This window comes from Phalacrocorax aristotelis, chromosome 1, assembly GCF_949628215.1.
Source record: "Phalacrocorax aristotelis chromosome 1, bGulAri2.1, whole genome shotgun sequence".
NCBI classification, from domain to species: domain Eukaryota; kingdom Metazoa; phylum Chordata; class Aves; order Suliformes; family Phalacrocoracidae; genus Phalacrocorax; species Phalacrocorax aristotelis.
In genome coordinates, this window is record NC_134276.1 from 130843436 (window position 1) to 130859972 (window position 16537).

The 16537-nt window shown below is 40.6% G+C and overlaps 1 protein-coding gene across 4 annotated transcripts in view; it reads right to left on the reverse strand.

The window, feature by feature from the left end:
* POLQ (DNA polymerase theta) overlaps nucleotides 1–16537 on the reverse strand; it is a 62727-nt gene that overhangs the window by 21815 nt on the left and 24375 nt on the right. For 3 of the 4 annotated variants that reach the window (XM_075107338.1, XM_075107332.1, XM_075107323.1), the window contains exons 11-19: nucleotides 14907–15111; nucleotides 13880–14022; nucleotides 10407–10600; nucleotides 9987–10111; nucleotides 8280–8523; nucleotides 4317–7468; nucleotides 3140–3283; nucleotides 2322–2518; nucleotides 598–838 (exon numbers count right to left, since the gene is read on the reverse strand). In XM_075107338.1, coding sequence (XP_074963439.1) covers nucleotides 598–838; nucleotides 2322–2518; nucleotides 3140–3283; nucleotides 4317–7468; nucleotides 8280–8523; nucleotides 9987–10111; nucleotides 10407–10600; nucleotides 13880–14022; nucleotides 14907–15111 — 4645 coding nt within the window. The remainder of the gene's footprint in view (nucleotides 1–597; nucleotides 839–2321; nucleotides 2519–3139; nucleotides 3284–4316; nucleotides 7469–8279; nucleotides 8524–9986; nucleotides 10112–10406; nucleotides 10601–13879; nucleotides 14023–14906; nucleotides 15112–16537) is intronic. The other variant, XM_075107348.1, reaches the window with a different exon arrangement.

The window sequence follows — 16537 nt, forward strand, 5'->3', positions numbered from 1 at the left end:
ACCAATAGGTATATGCTTTGGGGTTTTGTTTTTTTTGTTTGCTTGTTTTTAAAGAGACAAGCACTCAGCAAATATTTGTGCAAATCATTCACTATGGGATCACAAAAAGTTTCATGGGCACAACACATATGTGGCAAACAATGCTACATGGGCAGGCCAAAGAGCAAGAAAACTCCTTCAGAAAACATTTGAGGATTGCTTCTGACAAGGAAATACAAAAACTTTTGAAAATGTTCATGAGAAACCATAGATAGACCCACAAGCCCCCTCAGAAAGGCCAGGGTACTCACCTGGGAGCTAAAGGTCTGCCTGATTCAGAGACTTAAAACAGGCTCCCTATTGCCTTAACCAATGGAACTGGTGGATATCTGGCATATAAAAATTATATTTTCATTTAAATTTAAGGCTTTTTTTTTTTTGACAAAACAGAGGTACTCCAAGGGAAGCTCCCTCTTTTAACAAATCAGCATTTTGCCACAGAATACACTTAGATAAGAATTTCCAAATCTCCTCTCTTCTCCACCGATAATTCAGCCTATGGTAACACAGCTACCTTTACTCTCCATCTTTGCCCCCAAGTGGAGGAACTATCCTTACCTGTCAGATTTTCCTTCTGTAATTCATTATGGAGTTGGTTCATGACATTGAAGATGAGCACAGACTCTATTGCTGCTCTGTACCGCCCAGAATGATCTCCACTGGCACTAAGCCCCAGGCTCTGCACCCCTTGACCAGCGCCTACCCCTTCCAGTAGAGGTAGCTCACTAGGGAGAAAGTTAGTCACCATGTTGTGAAGTGTACGTTCCTTAGAGCCAGAATCAAGCAGCCAACATGCAACCTTAAAAAAGGGAAACCTCCATGAGACCTTTTTTCCATTTTAGTCATAATACAATGTAAATATTTAACTGGAGTTAATAATGCAAGATTATAATGCAGATTATTTTTCTTGATTTGGCAGGCAGACTGGAATAATTTGGGGGAAAATTACATGATTTCAGATTGAACCTTCAAGAAGGCATAAGTCACTGAAAAGTTTCATTCTCACTCAAAAGCTAACTCTGCACATTTGAAAACCTTACCCTCTATCAACTAAATACATCTCAAAGTGCTGCCCTCAGGCTTTTTCATTTATTAAAACCTAGCACAAAGGGGATTGAAGTTGAAAATCAGGATCAAAACATGCTTAATCTGAAAACTGACTTTGTAAAAATCAGAACTTGCTATTGATCTAGAGTATTAGTCAAGCTGAGCTCTCCTATTTTTTGCACATCAGCACTAGTACCAAGAATTCTGCAAGGCAAATGTTATTCTTGGTAAGCATCATACCTCCCACCGTCTTCAAAGCAGTTTTGCTTATAGCTATATTTCAATTTCTTGTGTCAAAATAGGATGAAACACAGGTTTCTGCATTGACCCTACCTTGCAAGCAAAAGGTAAAAACTACATGTATATGCACAGGTGTGTGGGGGTGAGAATGTGGGTGTATGCATGTACATATTTATTGCATCACTAAAACGAAAAAATATGAGTGTGACTCCATTTAATACATGGAACAGTGCAGGGAAAGGGTCTACTTTTATTGCTCTTCAATTTTATCCTAAAACTATGTTATTGGTATGAAAAACTAAGTTTGTCCTTGTGTTGAACAGCTCAGCTACTTACTTGCAGGCTTTAATATGGCCATGATGCTATTCAGCCCAGGTGCAATGCAAGCTTTAAAAATCAACACCAGAAATTTCTATGCATCTAGAGCTTTTCCTAACAAGGACCAGAAGGCGCTTTTACCTCTTTCTAGTGTTTCGTTTGAGTTACAAATTGTACCTGAACCTTTCAAAATTACATGTAAACTTTGTTTTGTTTTTAGAACATAGCAGTAGCAAGGTGGCCCATCCACATAGCAGGTAAATCTTTTGCTTACAAAGCCTTCTTCTCTCCGAATCAATAATCTGACCAGAAGCACTTCGGATATTTTAGTCCCAGGCTTCTTATAGCAACAAGAGTTCAGCCCTGTCCACTGGGACAGGGGAGAAATATAAACTCATCCTCCGCACCCAAGCAGTCAGGTGTGAAAGATCAGCATGTTACCCTATCACTGAACGTGCTGTTTCTCTTGCAGGCACCATGAACACACATAGCAAAAGAAGCCTCCTCTAAATACTGTTCTACATTTCTCACTGGAAGAAAGTTTCACTAAACCCCCGATAGGTGTGTGTATTAAAATCTAAATAACAGAAAGAAAGCACCAGAAGGTACTCCTGCCTTTCCACTGGTGTGTTTAAACTAGTAGTTTTACCCAAGCTAAATTTCTTAATCCTGCAAACCTTTGGGTCCTCAAAACTTCCTTCCAAGGAGATGCCACAAGCCATCACCAGAGTCTTGTAGTGCTGAATGAAGTTATACATGACAAGTGAGCGCTCCTGCTTGGGCTTCTTCTGCAGGTACAGCTGCAGATGATACAGTCTCTCTGTTACAGATAGGTTTTTGTCCAAAGGTGGTGGTGCCAAACTCGCATTGATTTCTAAGACAGGAAATACAAGCAAAAGTCATATTTCTACCCAATGTGTGATAAGAAAGGCAAGAGAAAAGTCTTGCATGCAGTCAACTAAAGCACTAAAACTACAGTTGGACTGTGAACAAATAACGATAAATCTATACAAATATTATATATTTTGTCAAACCAGACAAGGCTCCCAAAAGCAATATGCTGTGTCTGTACTACTAAACAAAGGACAGCCAGGAAGCAAACCCTAGCCTTAAGCCCACATAGCACAGACTGGGTTATGTTCAGCATTCAAGTGTCAGATTTTTCTGGAGAGCAACTGGAAGAAGTTGAAAGATAAAAGCAAATAAGCTGAAGAGAACATGGGAGTAAGCTAACATTTTAGCAATATGCATGCTAAGCAGTCCAGAGCTTGGAGCCCACTACCTGCCCTTATTATATAGCAGCATAGATGTATCCAGATCAACATGTTCAAGGGTGTTCAACACTTAAGACTGCTGAATAATATGGCTAAATCACTCTGTCACACAACTGAGCTGGATTTGGGACACTCAAAACACTTCCAAAAACCTATCTGCTGAAGGTACTTTCGTGAAATGCAGTGTCATGTAACACAGCACAGCCTGTCCACTCGCTTACCAGTCTGGTCTTGCATCTGCTGCAAAGAGATATAGTAGGCATCTTTTCCACCCCAACATACTGCCAGTCCAACTACCAAGATGTCTTCGGAGCCTTGGACAGGAAATCCATCATCTTTAACTTGCATCCACTGAGGAGAACTTACTAAAGGAATAATTTTTAAGTTACAGTTATAAAATGGAATCCACAAATACAGAAGAGTTTGCATCCTGAAAATATTAATACATACAGTTGAGCCTAAATTTCTTAAAAGTGAAGATATACCTCCATTTTTATCTGTAAGGAGAAAAATGTTTCTTTTGGAAAAAAAGAAAAACCACAGCATGTTTAGAATAGCAAAGTTTTCTCTTAACAGAAACAACCACCCATACAGCATCCCTGCAAAACTGTGGCCTTTCCTAGCAACCTCTTCAAGAGTTGAGACAGAAATGTACCCCCTCCTTTCCCTTTGAAAAACATTTCACATTTGTCTGTCAAAAAAAGTATTTTGATAGTAAGAAATTTTGTTGTTGTTGTAATGGCAATATGACAGCAAAGAATCTAACTCTGCTTAATCTTGTTATTTTAAAGGAAAGGTATGTTTATGCAGCAGCAGCAGCAAACTACAGCACATGAATATTTCTGTGGAACAAAATGAAGCAATATTGCAACAACCCAAAGACTAATCTGAACTTCACACATGCATATACTGAACCAAGTTTACTGTTTGCAAACTCAAAAATATTCAACAGTTCAGAGGTAGTCCCACAAGTAACAGTGCTCAGTGGTGACCCTGAACAGTCTGTGCAATTTACTGTTAAATATAGTATTCATTTTAAAATATGCTAAAACTTGTTTATGACATGGAAAGACATGCACGATAAAGGGACTGCACAACACAGATCCATTTCAAAATTAGATACACAATGAAACATTAAGACTATTTAGATGCTCTCACATACAAACAAGCTGCTAACACTTCATTACTATCACCAAAGACCTACCAGTGAAATGCTTGACACCAATTCTCCATCTTCTACTACTACTCAGCTCCTTTGCTTTACTGAGACTGACAATATTCAATCAGTATCAGTAATTTTCCTCCTTTTTTGCAAACCCTTTCCTTTTCCACTCCTGCTTTAAGCTGAAGATGCCATCCTGCTGCTCACAAAACAATGCGCTGGAACATGGAACTGACCTTTTTTTAATTTGCCACCAATCGTTGATTTGGGAGACAAGAGACATTTTGTTCTTTCGCATGCCACTGAGATGGAGAATCTGCTTTTCTCATTCCATTCTGCCACAAAAGTCTGGAAAAGTGCTTTGTCGCTTGCTACATCAATAATAGTGAAAATTTCAGCACTTAAAGGAACATCCTGAGATAGCTGCAGTGAAAAGCCTTGGTCTATAGTGGAATCATCTTGTATCTCATCAGTCTCAATTGGGTCTACACTCTCAAGGTTGACCTGGAGTGCTTTTACCTGCTGCTCTGCATTGCCCTCACTGTTCTGCTGTGGCTGAATCAGCTGCCCATCATTCAAGCAGGCGACTCGTGTCTTCCTTGCAGATTTCACAGTGAGAGAAGCAGAACTCTCTGGAAAAAGCTCTTTGGGGTGTGTTGGAGGAATAAACTCATTATTACTATCTGGTGGAGGAGAGGATGTTCTGTTGCTTCCCTTGAGTGGAAGTATTATGCAGTCTGTTTTCTGAAGACCCAAGTTTTCCGTTTTGTTTTCTTTAACCTTGAAAGAGCTTTTTAAATCCTGACAAGTGGGCAAAGGCTCTGACTGACAACAAGCAGATTCAAAAACTGGATCTGGATCTTGATTAACAATAGGAGCAACTAACTCTCCTTTCAAAAAGAAGCTTACTGAAACTGGTTCAATGACTGAGGGACTAGGCCATTTGTCTAATACATCCTGCAATCCTGGGCTTAGTTCAAACGAGTGTTCAGTCCACACCACTGGATGGGTTTTCTTGTCTAAAGCTTGCTGGCTTTTCTGGAGCTTTTCACCTTGTTCTCCTACTAAATCCTTTGGTCTGGAGTCACTGTAACAAATCACTGGGTGTCCTAATCCTGGCTGACCATGAAATGTGGAAGGAAGATCTTCCAGAAAAGACGGAGAATTTGCATGATCTAAAACTTCGGCTATTAGATCAGAGCATGCTAGAGACACATCATTTGGCTGCGCAGGATCCTCACACTCTTTCTGGTTGCCACTGACAAATTTATTCTGAACAGGTCTTAGGTTCTGCAAAAGACCATCTGGAGGAAGCAAAGCCTCTTGCTTCTCCACAGGGTCCTTTCTGTCAGCTTCTGTGATGTGAACAGCTGAAAGGTCACTGACATTACTGAAGCTATCATCAAACAGCAAGCTATCACTCATATTCAGGCTTGTTTCGGGGTCAGGGTGGCATTCTACTTGTACAATGTGCTCCCTGCCAAAAGGGGAGGTTACTTTATCAAGCTCTTTAGACACACTCTCCCCTTTCACTGAATTTTGGGTCTGGTAATCTTGTAGAAAACTATGTAGCTGGGAGTCGGTCACGGAGAAGTCGCTTTCTTTAAGGCAAGGTGCAGATTCTATTTCCTTCACTACTGGCTGTAAATTAAGGCCTCCAGACTCCAAAACTTTATTACTGCAGTGATGAGCTGTGTCTTTTGTAATGTTATTTGTTGTGATAAGACTTGCTAAGCCCAGTTTCCTAACTGTTGCAGCCAGCCTCTCATCAGTAGAATTCTCAGTTTGTGAAGTGCTTAGTTTCTTGGAGATTTCATGTGGTGGTACTGCTGCCAGCTCTGAAACCTGTATTCCCTGCTGTCCTGTGATTCCAGCAGCTCCCTCCTGTTTTATTATCATCTCAGTTTGAGTATCCAACTGGAAGCTGTCCTGAAAGTCTCTAGATTCAGAAAACACACCAGGGGATGGACCATTATGAACATCATCTGCACTGCAAGCACCTCTAGATTTTACTAGAGAGTCTTTCAGAAAATCCTGAGGATGACTGTTGGCTTTCTGTAGTGCTCCAGCTTTTAACAATATTCCATTGGGCTTTTCACTCCCATTTTTGCCACCATTCTGAATTTGAATATGGCAGGATTTATCCTCACCAGGACAAAAATGCACAGGTTTCCATATCCTGCTGCCACTATGGACATGTCCACTTCCAGAGCAGCTAGCAGTTACATTACAGTGATCTGCATCTAAAGCCACCTTCTTACCAATCATCACCTCAGCACAGCTAGCATCTGTTTGCATTTTATTCATTTTATTCTGCTTATCATCAGTACTTTCATTTCCCTGTGTCCTAGCACTAGCAGGTCTTACTAGACTTTCTACAATATTATGTGTCTCCACACTGATGCGTGCAGTACCCTGCAATGTAATGGGTGCCTGAAAACATGCTCTCCCCTTAGGCATACCTTCATTAGTGGTGGTAGACTCTGTAAATAACCCTTCCACTTTATCTTTCTTCCCAAGATTAATTTCCCCTATCTGTACAGAATTTGAGACTTTATGAGTTACAGGCCCTGTTTTCATAAATTCCACATTATTTTGGTCTGAAAAAGATATATCTTTAGAGATGATGGGGTGAAATGCAGGTGGCTTTTGTATGTCTATGCTAAGCATATTTGAATCTTCAAGAAGTGACCTCTGCAGTTTTGAAGCAGTATTTTTGTTCCTAGTCCGCTTTAAATGCATGTCTGTACTTTTTACCAATCTAGAGGCTGAAGACTTTGTTCTCAATGTTGGTGGTTTTCCTTGTTCAGTAGGGAGCTCTGGAACTGCTCTCCTGGAATCCATCTTGGTTTTGACCAGAGAAGCTCCTCCTACATTTTCATTATCTCTGCACATCTTTGGCTGTTTTCTAGCACTGCACACAATATCATCATTGCCTTCCTCTGCTCGAGCCCATCTCCTGCCTGGGACTTCACACTCAAAGCTGGAGTTTTCTGTACTACTGCTTAACTGCCTTTTATATCCCTTTTTAATATTTGGTAAGTTTCCAGTCTGAGAACCAAAACAATTACGGTGTTGAACTCTGCACTCTTTTTTGTTTAACACCCTAGAAGACTCAGAAGACTGCTCTCCATTAGATCTATGTAATCTGTCTTCCAGTTCTGACTCACTGCTGATCACAGAGGATGTTTCAGACTCAAGAAAAGACCCTGGGTTCCACTGCACTCCCATCAGTGCCAAGTCCTGCTGGAGAAGTCCCCTGGCTTCCTCCACAATGAGGGAAGCTGCTTCTCCTTCAGTTAAGCCTTTCATCCCAGTCATCCAGATGCTACGCACAGTCCGACGCTCCTCTGCTGATTCTTCATCTTCATCCACAGCCCTACGAACACTATGGGAAAGGTAACAGACAGATGTAAATATTCATGCAGAAAATAAAAAATGACATAAGGAGCTGGCACTATTCTGGTCTGCTCCCATTTCAATTAGCTTCACAGCTTCCTAGCTTCACAGAAGCACTATATCCAAAATACAATGCATTTAATAGGAAATAACTGTTTCAGTTTTCTGTATGTGAATTGATGTCGATGAAAGATATTACTGGCTGCTGCATACCCCAGAAGCACTCCCAGGTTTCTGTGTCCAAACATGTACCCCAGATGAGTCCCAACTCCCTCCTAGGGCAAGACTCAGGTCTGAATCAATCTTCCTCCATGCACTGCTTTCCAAAGAAAGGAAACTTCAGGAGCACGAACCAGACAGGTATCATGGCACAGTCCAATAGGTATGTGATTAGGAAGCTTGTCATTTCACTAACATGAAAATCACAAGAGAATCTCAAATGATATACAGTAATAAGTCATCAACTCATTTGATCATATGGTGGAGCTGCCTTTTAGGGGCAGCAAAAGGTCTGCACAAAGCATTAACAATTCACTCAGGACTAAACAGTGCACTGAAAAGAGGAACAAGAAGAAAATGTAGGTGTCTCAAACTTATGCTGCAAATAAAAGATACTTCTATTAATTTCAAAATAATCACTGAATGACTGTGATCAGTCACAGCAACCTACAAGTTATTTTTAATTAACATTTGCACCAAGTCCCAAAAGGCTGCCATATTTAATTACAGGTTTCGTCCTGTAATCCTTCACCTTACAAACAAATTCCTTTTCTTGACTTCTGGACTAACTGATTTCTCACCTTTTGAATGGTACTGAATTCTTCAGAGCAGTTGCCACATCATCAGGACTGGCTTTAGCAAGATCAGCCACAGTGACAAAGCCAGCATTGTAAAGCATCCTAGCACGCTGTGCATTCAGCAGAGACACTCGTACCAGGTCACAAAGCTCCCTATGAACCCCAAAAGTGAGGCGGCTCTGAAACTGAGAGAGCAACAGCTCCATGTTGTGCCAACCCAGTCGATTACAGAAAATCGTTACCATTCCTGTAACACAGAAGTTACATCAATGTCTCAACTGCAGCTCCAGTTCTACAAAGCTGGATCCATTTTTCCCCCCTCATTTGAATAGGCATTCACTTTACATTTCTCACCTTCCCCTTACTTACAGAAACTAACTCATGGATATTATGATTAGGAGCTGGTCTCACAGAACCCAGCTTAATCTAGAATTAACTAGTTTATCAAGTGAGGTAGAAATTCTGAACAACAACTGCTTTTCTGAAGATGCTAATTTTGGAAGTGTGAAGCACATGCATATCCTGTAACAGGATTCCTATGAACCAAACACACTGAAGAAAAGACGACTGAAAAAACAGTGATGAGAGGCACTAAGGGAAGCCACAGGTCTTTGAGGAAAGGCGACACTGATGTCCATAAGGTCAGAACTTGGCCTGTAGAACTTGAGTTACTGAGAGTACCATGGGAGGTAGCAGTGCCTGTGATAAAGGTTACAACTGCAGTCCCCAGCACAGGGGAGGAGGAAAAGAGCACGGAAAAGATAGTTTATTACTCACACATTGCATCTACAGAATATGAAAATAACTGAAAGACATGGCATCCCTCACTATTATTATAGTGATTATAGAATACAACTTTTATCATATCTCTTAACTATATGTCATGTCAACAGTTCATTTTACTTCCCAAATTACTTCTGTTCCTGCACTAATCTACCTGATTGCTGAAAATTATTAACACTGGGAACAGAGAATTATGAAACTGCTACAACAAAAAGTTATTTATACTACCAGAATTAATTTAAACTACTCTGCATCAGTTGGCATGACCTTTTCATTTTGGGGCTTTGACTCATGCTGCAACCCACACATAGGTTTTTGCAAGTTGAGCTAAAACTGTCTTAAAAATTGAAGATCCACTTATGCAGTAATGGAGGACTCAGGCAATAGAAAAAAAATACCTCAGTCACATGGTGGGCTGTTACTTCTACTCCTACACAGCCCTCTTAAGGAAGTTAAAGGTGACAGCTATCTGACCTCTGGTTATCTGGTATAAATATCTGGTTACACTTTCTGGCCAATTAATTCAGCAATCAGGAGAAAGCCATGCTAAGTCTTAGAGACCCCAAACTTGACCCACTCTGAAAGGTACTCTGTTCTGATAGAGCAAAGCTTCAGAACAGACTTGTACTTAATTTCCATACTTAGTATTGAACAAACTCTATTCCTGCACAGTACACAGATGATTTCCACAGACCTCAGCATGCTACAGCACTGCTCGATGCCACTCAGCTGGCCCCTTTCCCACAGCACACTCTGTGGTTCCGTCTCAAAGCAAGGGCAACCACAGATTAAGCTATAAAGCTGGAAGTGGTTTTACAAGACTGTTTGTTGTTAGTACCACACTGTGGCTATCTCATCCCCACATCAGGAAGGAAAGAAAACACGCTAGCCTAAGACTCCTGGGAGTTTTTAGCCCAGACAACTCACCTGCATAGGTGGCAGCAGCCTGCTGTAAGGACTGAAGCTGGCCACGACTACAGCCATATTTCTTGGTCATATCCTTTAAGGGAACCTCACTGATTAAATCCGCAAGGGCAAGACTGGTGAAAAACCTGTAGAAAAAGTATGCATGGAAATAAAATCATAATCCAGGACACGTAAGTGTACATGGCAAAATGCACTGTGATAGCATAGGACAGAATGGCACTATAGCATAGAACACAAAAGAAACAGGGAAGATGGCTTCCAAAAAAATCAGCACAAATGTCTTGTGCCAGCAGTGTTCTCAATCCAGAGTAGGTCAGGTCCAGGTTCCAGAGAGACAGACACAGAAAACAGACACAGAGCCTGTCCCCTCCACATGTTATAGCCTCTAGTCTTCACACACTCACACCCATTTGTGGCTACCTTTTGTGGATGGCCATTTGTCTGTGCTGTTTCTCTGTCTTAGCTATGATTCTGCCCTTTACAGAGCGAGCTAGAAAGCTTTCTTCAATCCCCACCAGCTCAGCCACACGTTTCATTGAGGCTGGCAGCTTCTCCCATAAGCAGAAAAACTGGTACCAATCAATTGTGGTCCACTGGTCATATACTGGGGTGACCTAAAGAAAATAAGAGAATGCAAAAAAACTATTTCAGAGACACAACTAGAATAGAGCTCTGAGTAAACAAAAATACAGCTTAGGGAATGTGGTTAGAGCATCCTACACACTACTCTGAGGCACTGAGTCATAACCATGTACCCTGAAGAAAGTAAAAGCTCTTCTAACCTAGTTTTTTTAATATTTGTACTGATGAGATTTGACTCATACAGGTACTCCAATGATTAAACAGTTTGGAATCTTTGCCATATTTCTCCCTAAATCCAAGCCACTCCAAGATTTTTAAGCTGCATCTTTATTCTCCTTTAACAAAACAGAACTTTATTCTTTTTTTAAACAAAACTGACAGATATCTACCAGCCTCTTAAAACCACTAGCAACTATACTAACCACTGGAACAGCAGCTGATAAAGCAGGACGGAACATATATTTTGCCAGAACTTGCTGAAGCTTTCATTTACCTGGAGTGCAAGAAATATCAGCTTTTATTAACACTAACAAAAAAGCTATCACAGCATTCACACACTTTTAGACAGAAAACTAATTCTGTGATCATTCACTCAGCACAGAGTCAGTTTCAGTATGAGGAGACAAAATGTCTTTATATTTCTATCGATATACTCCAAGACCAATTAATTTGAAATAACTAACAGTTGTTAGGAAGCATTTAACATAACACAGAATACCACGTGCCTACGTAGTTGTAAATCATCCACACCCCCTTCATCTGCTGAGAAAAACAAGAGTTATTAAGGTGGGGGATTGTCTTCTGGTTGGTTGGTTTTTTTCTTTAAAGAAAAATATTTTCCTAGCCTAGAAAATACTTATTTGTTTTAATCAACTTTCCTAAAATACAAGGTCCTAGAATTCAGGCTCGTATTTGTACGAATAAAAGATTCAAACCTAAGAGAATTAAAAAGCATTATAGCATGTAATTTCCCTGTAGCCCATAAGGAACGCATGGAGAACAATTTTCTACAAAAAAACCAAAACCCCTAAAAAAACCCACACACACAACTAAACAAGCCATTGGCCTTGAAAATTAACAGACTTGCAAGAAAGTGTTTTAGGGTGGCTTAATAGAAGAGAATCTCAAGAACATTTTGTTCAACAGTGTATTTGAGTTACAATAACATTAGACAAGCTGCTGCAATTAAAATGTACAGGGTAAAAAACTATATTGCAAGCATTATCTCACCCCAGAACACGAACAAAATTAGTCCTTTTTTTTTTCTGGTTTGGGTTTTTGGGTTTGTTTTTTTCCTGTTTTGGAGATTCAAACAGGGAAAAAAATTCAGTAGTGCATGACAAAAAACAAAATCATAGAATCATTAACTTTGGAAAAGACGTCTAGGATCATCAAGTCTAACCACCAACCCAACACCACCATGCCTCCTAAACCATGCCCTGAAGTGCCACATCTACACATTTTTTGAACACCTCCAGGGATGGTGACTCCACCACCTCTCTGGGCAGCCTGTTCCAATGCCTGACCACTCTTGCAGTAAAGACATTTTTCCTAATATCCAATCTAAACCTCCCCTCATGCAGCTTGAAGCCATTTCCCCTTATCCTATCACTGTTAATCTGGAGAAGAGACCAACACCCACCTCACTACAACCTCCTTTCAGGTAGCTGGGGAGAGAGCGCAGTAAGGTCTCCCCCTCAGCCTCCTCTTCTCCAGGCGAAGCAACCCCAGTTCCCTCAGCCGCTCCTCAGAAGACTTGTTCTCCAGACCCTTCACCAGCTTCATTGCCCTTCTCTGGGCATGCTCCAGCACCTCAATGTCCTTCTTGTACTGAGGGGCCCAAATCTGAACACAGTATTCGAGGTGTGGCCTCACCAGTGCTGAGTACAAGGTCATGATCACTTCCCTACTCCTGCTGGCCATGCTATTGCTCATAGAAACCAGGATGCTGTTGGCCTTCTTGGCCACCTGGGCACACTGCTGGCTCATGTTCAGCTGGCTGTCAATCAACACCGCTGGGCAGCTTTCCAGCCACTCTTCCACAAGCCTGTAGTGTTGCATGGGGTTGTTGTGACCCAAGTGCAGGACCTGGCACTTAGCCTTGTTAAACTTTATACAATTGATCTCGGCCCATCGATCCAGCCTGTCCATATTCCTCTGTAGACCCTTCCTACCCTCAAGCAGATCAACACTCCTGCCCTATTTGGTGTCATCTACCATCCACGTTGCCTAGTAGAAACAGAACAAAATATAATAAGGTCCTCTAAAACAGAGATATGGGTACATATGAGACAGTAGTAGATCCAAACAGACAAAAAAGAAGTCTATCAGTATCAGCCAATAACTAGGTTAATGAACACAACAGCAAGCAGAGACAGGCACCCTCAATCTCTTGCCTCACCCTGTCCCTTAACTCAACAGCTCCTGTAACTGCAAGCATATTCTCCTTGGAGTGAACATTTTTTTTCAGGCACGATGCCCAAATTTTGCCTTAGATTTATCAGACTGTTAAAAAGAAAACACTTTAAACTTAAGGAGGCTAAAGATAACTGTCAAATTTAGGATGATGATTGCATGATGGGCCTCTGGCAGTCATGAATCCTAAGATGTTCACTGCAACTCCATCTTGTTTCCTCAGTAGCCTTCACAGGTTCATGGCTTCCTCTCCCAATGTCTTAAATAGCATTGCTTAGCTTTTTAAGTGTATGTGCACATAAATCTTGGCAAACTTTGGGACACTTTCCCCTCAAAAGTTTTATCACACTCCTCCCTTTAGCCCTGGCAGTATCACCAGGCAAGTAAACTAAATCAGAGATAAATTGCTCTGTTACAGGACCAAACAAAGTCCCACCCATAGGAAGAAAGCAGCGTAGTTCTCTGAGGCTTTTTGTAGGCAAAACAGAAGGTAAACACCCAAAAGTTTTCTGAGGCTCCAAAAGTAATCTGAGATTCAGCCTGCTGATCCCAAACACACAACAAAACCAATTTGTTTCATCAGCTCCAAGTGTCTCAGAAAAATTACCATTATCCTCCACCAAAACTTAACAAAGCCCTGAAATCTTTCAAAGTCAGGAGTGATAAAAATGGGGTTAGATGGACATGCAGCACCTGCCTACACAATAGACACTATGGGAACAGATGAGTTCTGAAGAACATTCAGTTTAGAAACTTTTCTTTGTGAAGGATGAGCTAACCAAAGCACACAAAAAAAACCCTACATTCATGGTGCCTTCAAGAACTCTGCACTGTGCTTTCTCTCCTTTCCTTAGCTTTGGCAGTACAAAATACAAAACACAGAATGAGGAACCTACCAAATAGACAATATGCAGATCATTCTCCAGAACAAAGCTTTTCATAGCTCGCTGCAGGTCAGCAAAGATTTCCATGGCTTCCATTGGTGAAAGAGAAGAAGAAAGGGTAGCTGAGCCAAGATGTGTTGGATGATAAACCTTTGCTGTTAAAAAAAAACCAAAACCCAAACGAAAAACAAAACAACAAAAACACACACACACGGAGAGAAACATTTAAGAGCAAGTTTATATCTCATTTTCAAGTTGCAACGTATTTTATAGATATCAATTCCGCTAACTTTTCCCAACTGCTTTTTCAAGAAGAAATAGCATATTTCTCCATTCTGAAGACAGGAAAATGGAAACAATAAAAGGTTTAGACTTGCTTAAGTTTAAACCAGCCTTTTTCAGAGGTCAGATCACAAGCTTGGATCTCTCTAACTACTTGGACTAACAGTTGTGATAGCTATTTGAACCAAAAACACTGGAATGCCATCTGCCATCCTGCCTAGGAGTTATCATTTTGCATATCTCTTTCTTAGGAACACCAAATATCTCTTATCATCTGTAAATTAACCCATAATGGGGATTCTTGCTATTACTGTAGGAGTCTCAATCCTTAGCCATTTTAAGAAAATAGCCAATTCAGGGAAAAGTGCAACCATGTACACCAAGCAGTTCAAGAAGAGACTCTCTTAGAATGTACTGGTGGTTCTCCAGAAAGACAAAAATCATAGTCTACAGTTAATGTGGACAAATCCTGTAGTCAAAGTATGCCTTGCTTAAATATATTTTGAGAACTTGTAGATTAGGATGCATCAGTCTTAGAAGCGATGTGCAGAGAAAGGCTTTCCAAGAAGAACACATACATGCAACAGATGCTAAAGCAGGTATAAAGATTGATACACATGATAAAATAAAAACAAAATAAAAACAAAAATGCACAGAAATCCTCATTATAAAGTTACACTGAACATCTACCCAGCTGCAAAAGATTCACTGATTCAAAACCACTAACTGTAATCACTGGAAAGAACACCAATGTTACCTTTCACGTCATTGCTGGAGTCGAGGACCTGAATGAATTCGTTTTCCAGCAGCCATGCCACACAAGCCTCGATGGGTCCATACTGTGCTTTGTCTTGTGCTTTCTCATTTCCCCACTTGCTTTCTTTCAAGCTGGCTGCAAGAAGGGTGCAAGAAGCGTAGGTCTGCACATCATCCGGAGTGTTGGCCACTCCCCCAACTATGATCTGTTGAAGAAAAGTATTTGTTCATGTTGCCGGAGAAGCAGTAGGATGGAATATCTCATCAGAGAATCAAAGAGACTCATCCATCAGATATCTAAGTTTCAAAGAGTGAGTACGAGTGTGGAACATGAAGCAAAGCAACTGCCAACCTTTAAGGCCTTTTCTTGGCAAGAAATTGAGACACTTCAGGTAGAAGTAAGAGGACTAAGCTACAGGAAAGAATTAACTTTAAAATCTTATTTTGATAGTGGACATACACATAGTAGCAATTCAGATTAGAGACTAGCCCTAGGCATTTTGCTTAGCCAACATTGTGAAATACTTTTAAAAGGTTAGAACACAACCTGCAATTTTCCGAAGACAAAAAAGCAAACCAGGAAGTAGGAGTTCTTCTAAGGCTCTTCAGCATACTGAAGTTTTCTCTTAACAAATGTGAATGCTACACCTCATCATTGTTTTCCTCATTGACTGTGATTTTTTCCCCCTTGGATTTTGCTTTAGTTTTGTTTTTCACATAACTGCTTTTTCCTTGTGAGTCATTTCCATGCATGTGTCTTCCTTGAGATAGCAAGATGTTTAGCTAAAACTTTATTTCATGGTTTCAATGGATTTTTTTCATTTAATAAAGCAACACCACCAGAAAGGAATCTCCATCTTTCAGATAGCTCTTATGTAGGAAAATGCATTTAGAAATTCCGTTGATCTGCTAAAAATTCAAAACCTATGGAACCACAACCAAGTGCTAAGTATCACAGCAGTTTTGACAAATGACAGAAGGAATAGTTCAGCAAACGAACTGCATTTAAAAAGTCTGAGCCCAGTTCAAGCCGAAAAGCAACTTTGGAAAAGGAGATAAGCTCGCCTACGTGGAATAACACACTTCAGGTCCTTTTTACTCCTGTAGGAGCCCTACAGAGGAGGGCAGGCTAGAAGGAGCAAATGGGGTACCACACCTGTTTGTTCACCAAAAATGTATTTACAAAATTTCAATCATTTCTGTGCAAAAGAGGTCGATAAATTGAGGGGGGGAAATAAGGGACTCTACAAGGTTCTACATATGTCATTATGGCCTAATTCAGTCTACAAACCCTCTGGAGTCAGTAATGTACAAGCATCTCCTAGTTAAGAGTGTCAGGTCACACATGAAGTTGAAGAATTAGTCTTACTTATGCCTGCAGTTTGAGTATATCTAAATGCAAAAGCAAAGCTTTGTAACACTTATTTGACAGTGCCCACATCCTGATCTGCAGCAAGCGGAGACTGAAACATACCAAACAAAATGCTAAATACTGAAGCAAGCTGGCAGACCCAAGTAATTTTCTTCTGAAGCTGCTGGAGTTGACAAGATAAGAAACAGAAGAAAGTGCACAGAGAACATTTGGTGGTGTCACAAAAGAAACGATCCTACAATTACAAGAGTGCAAGCACA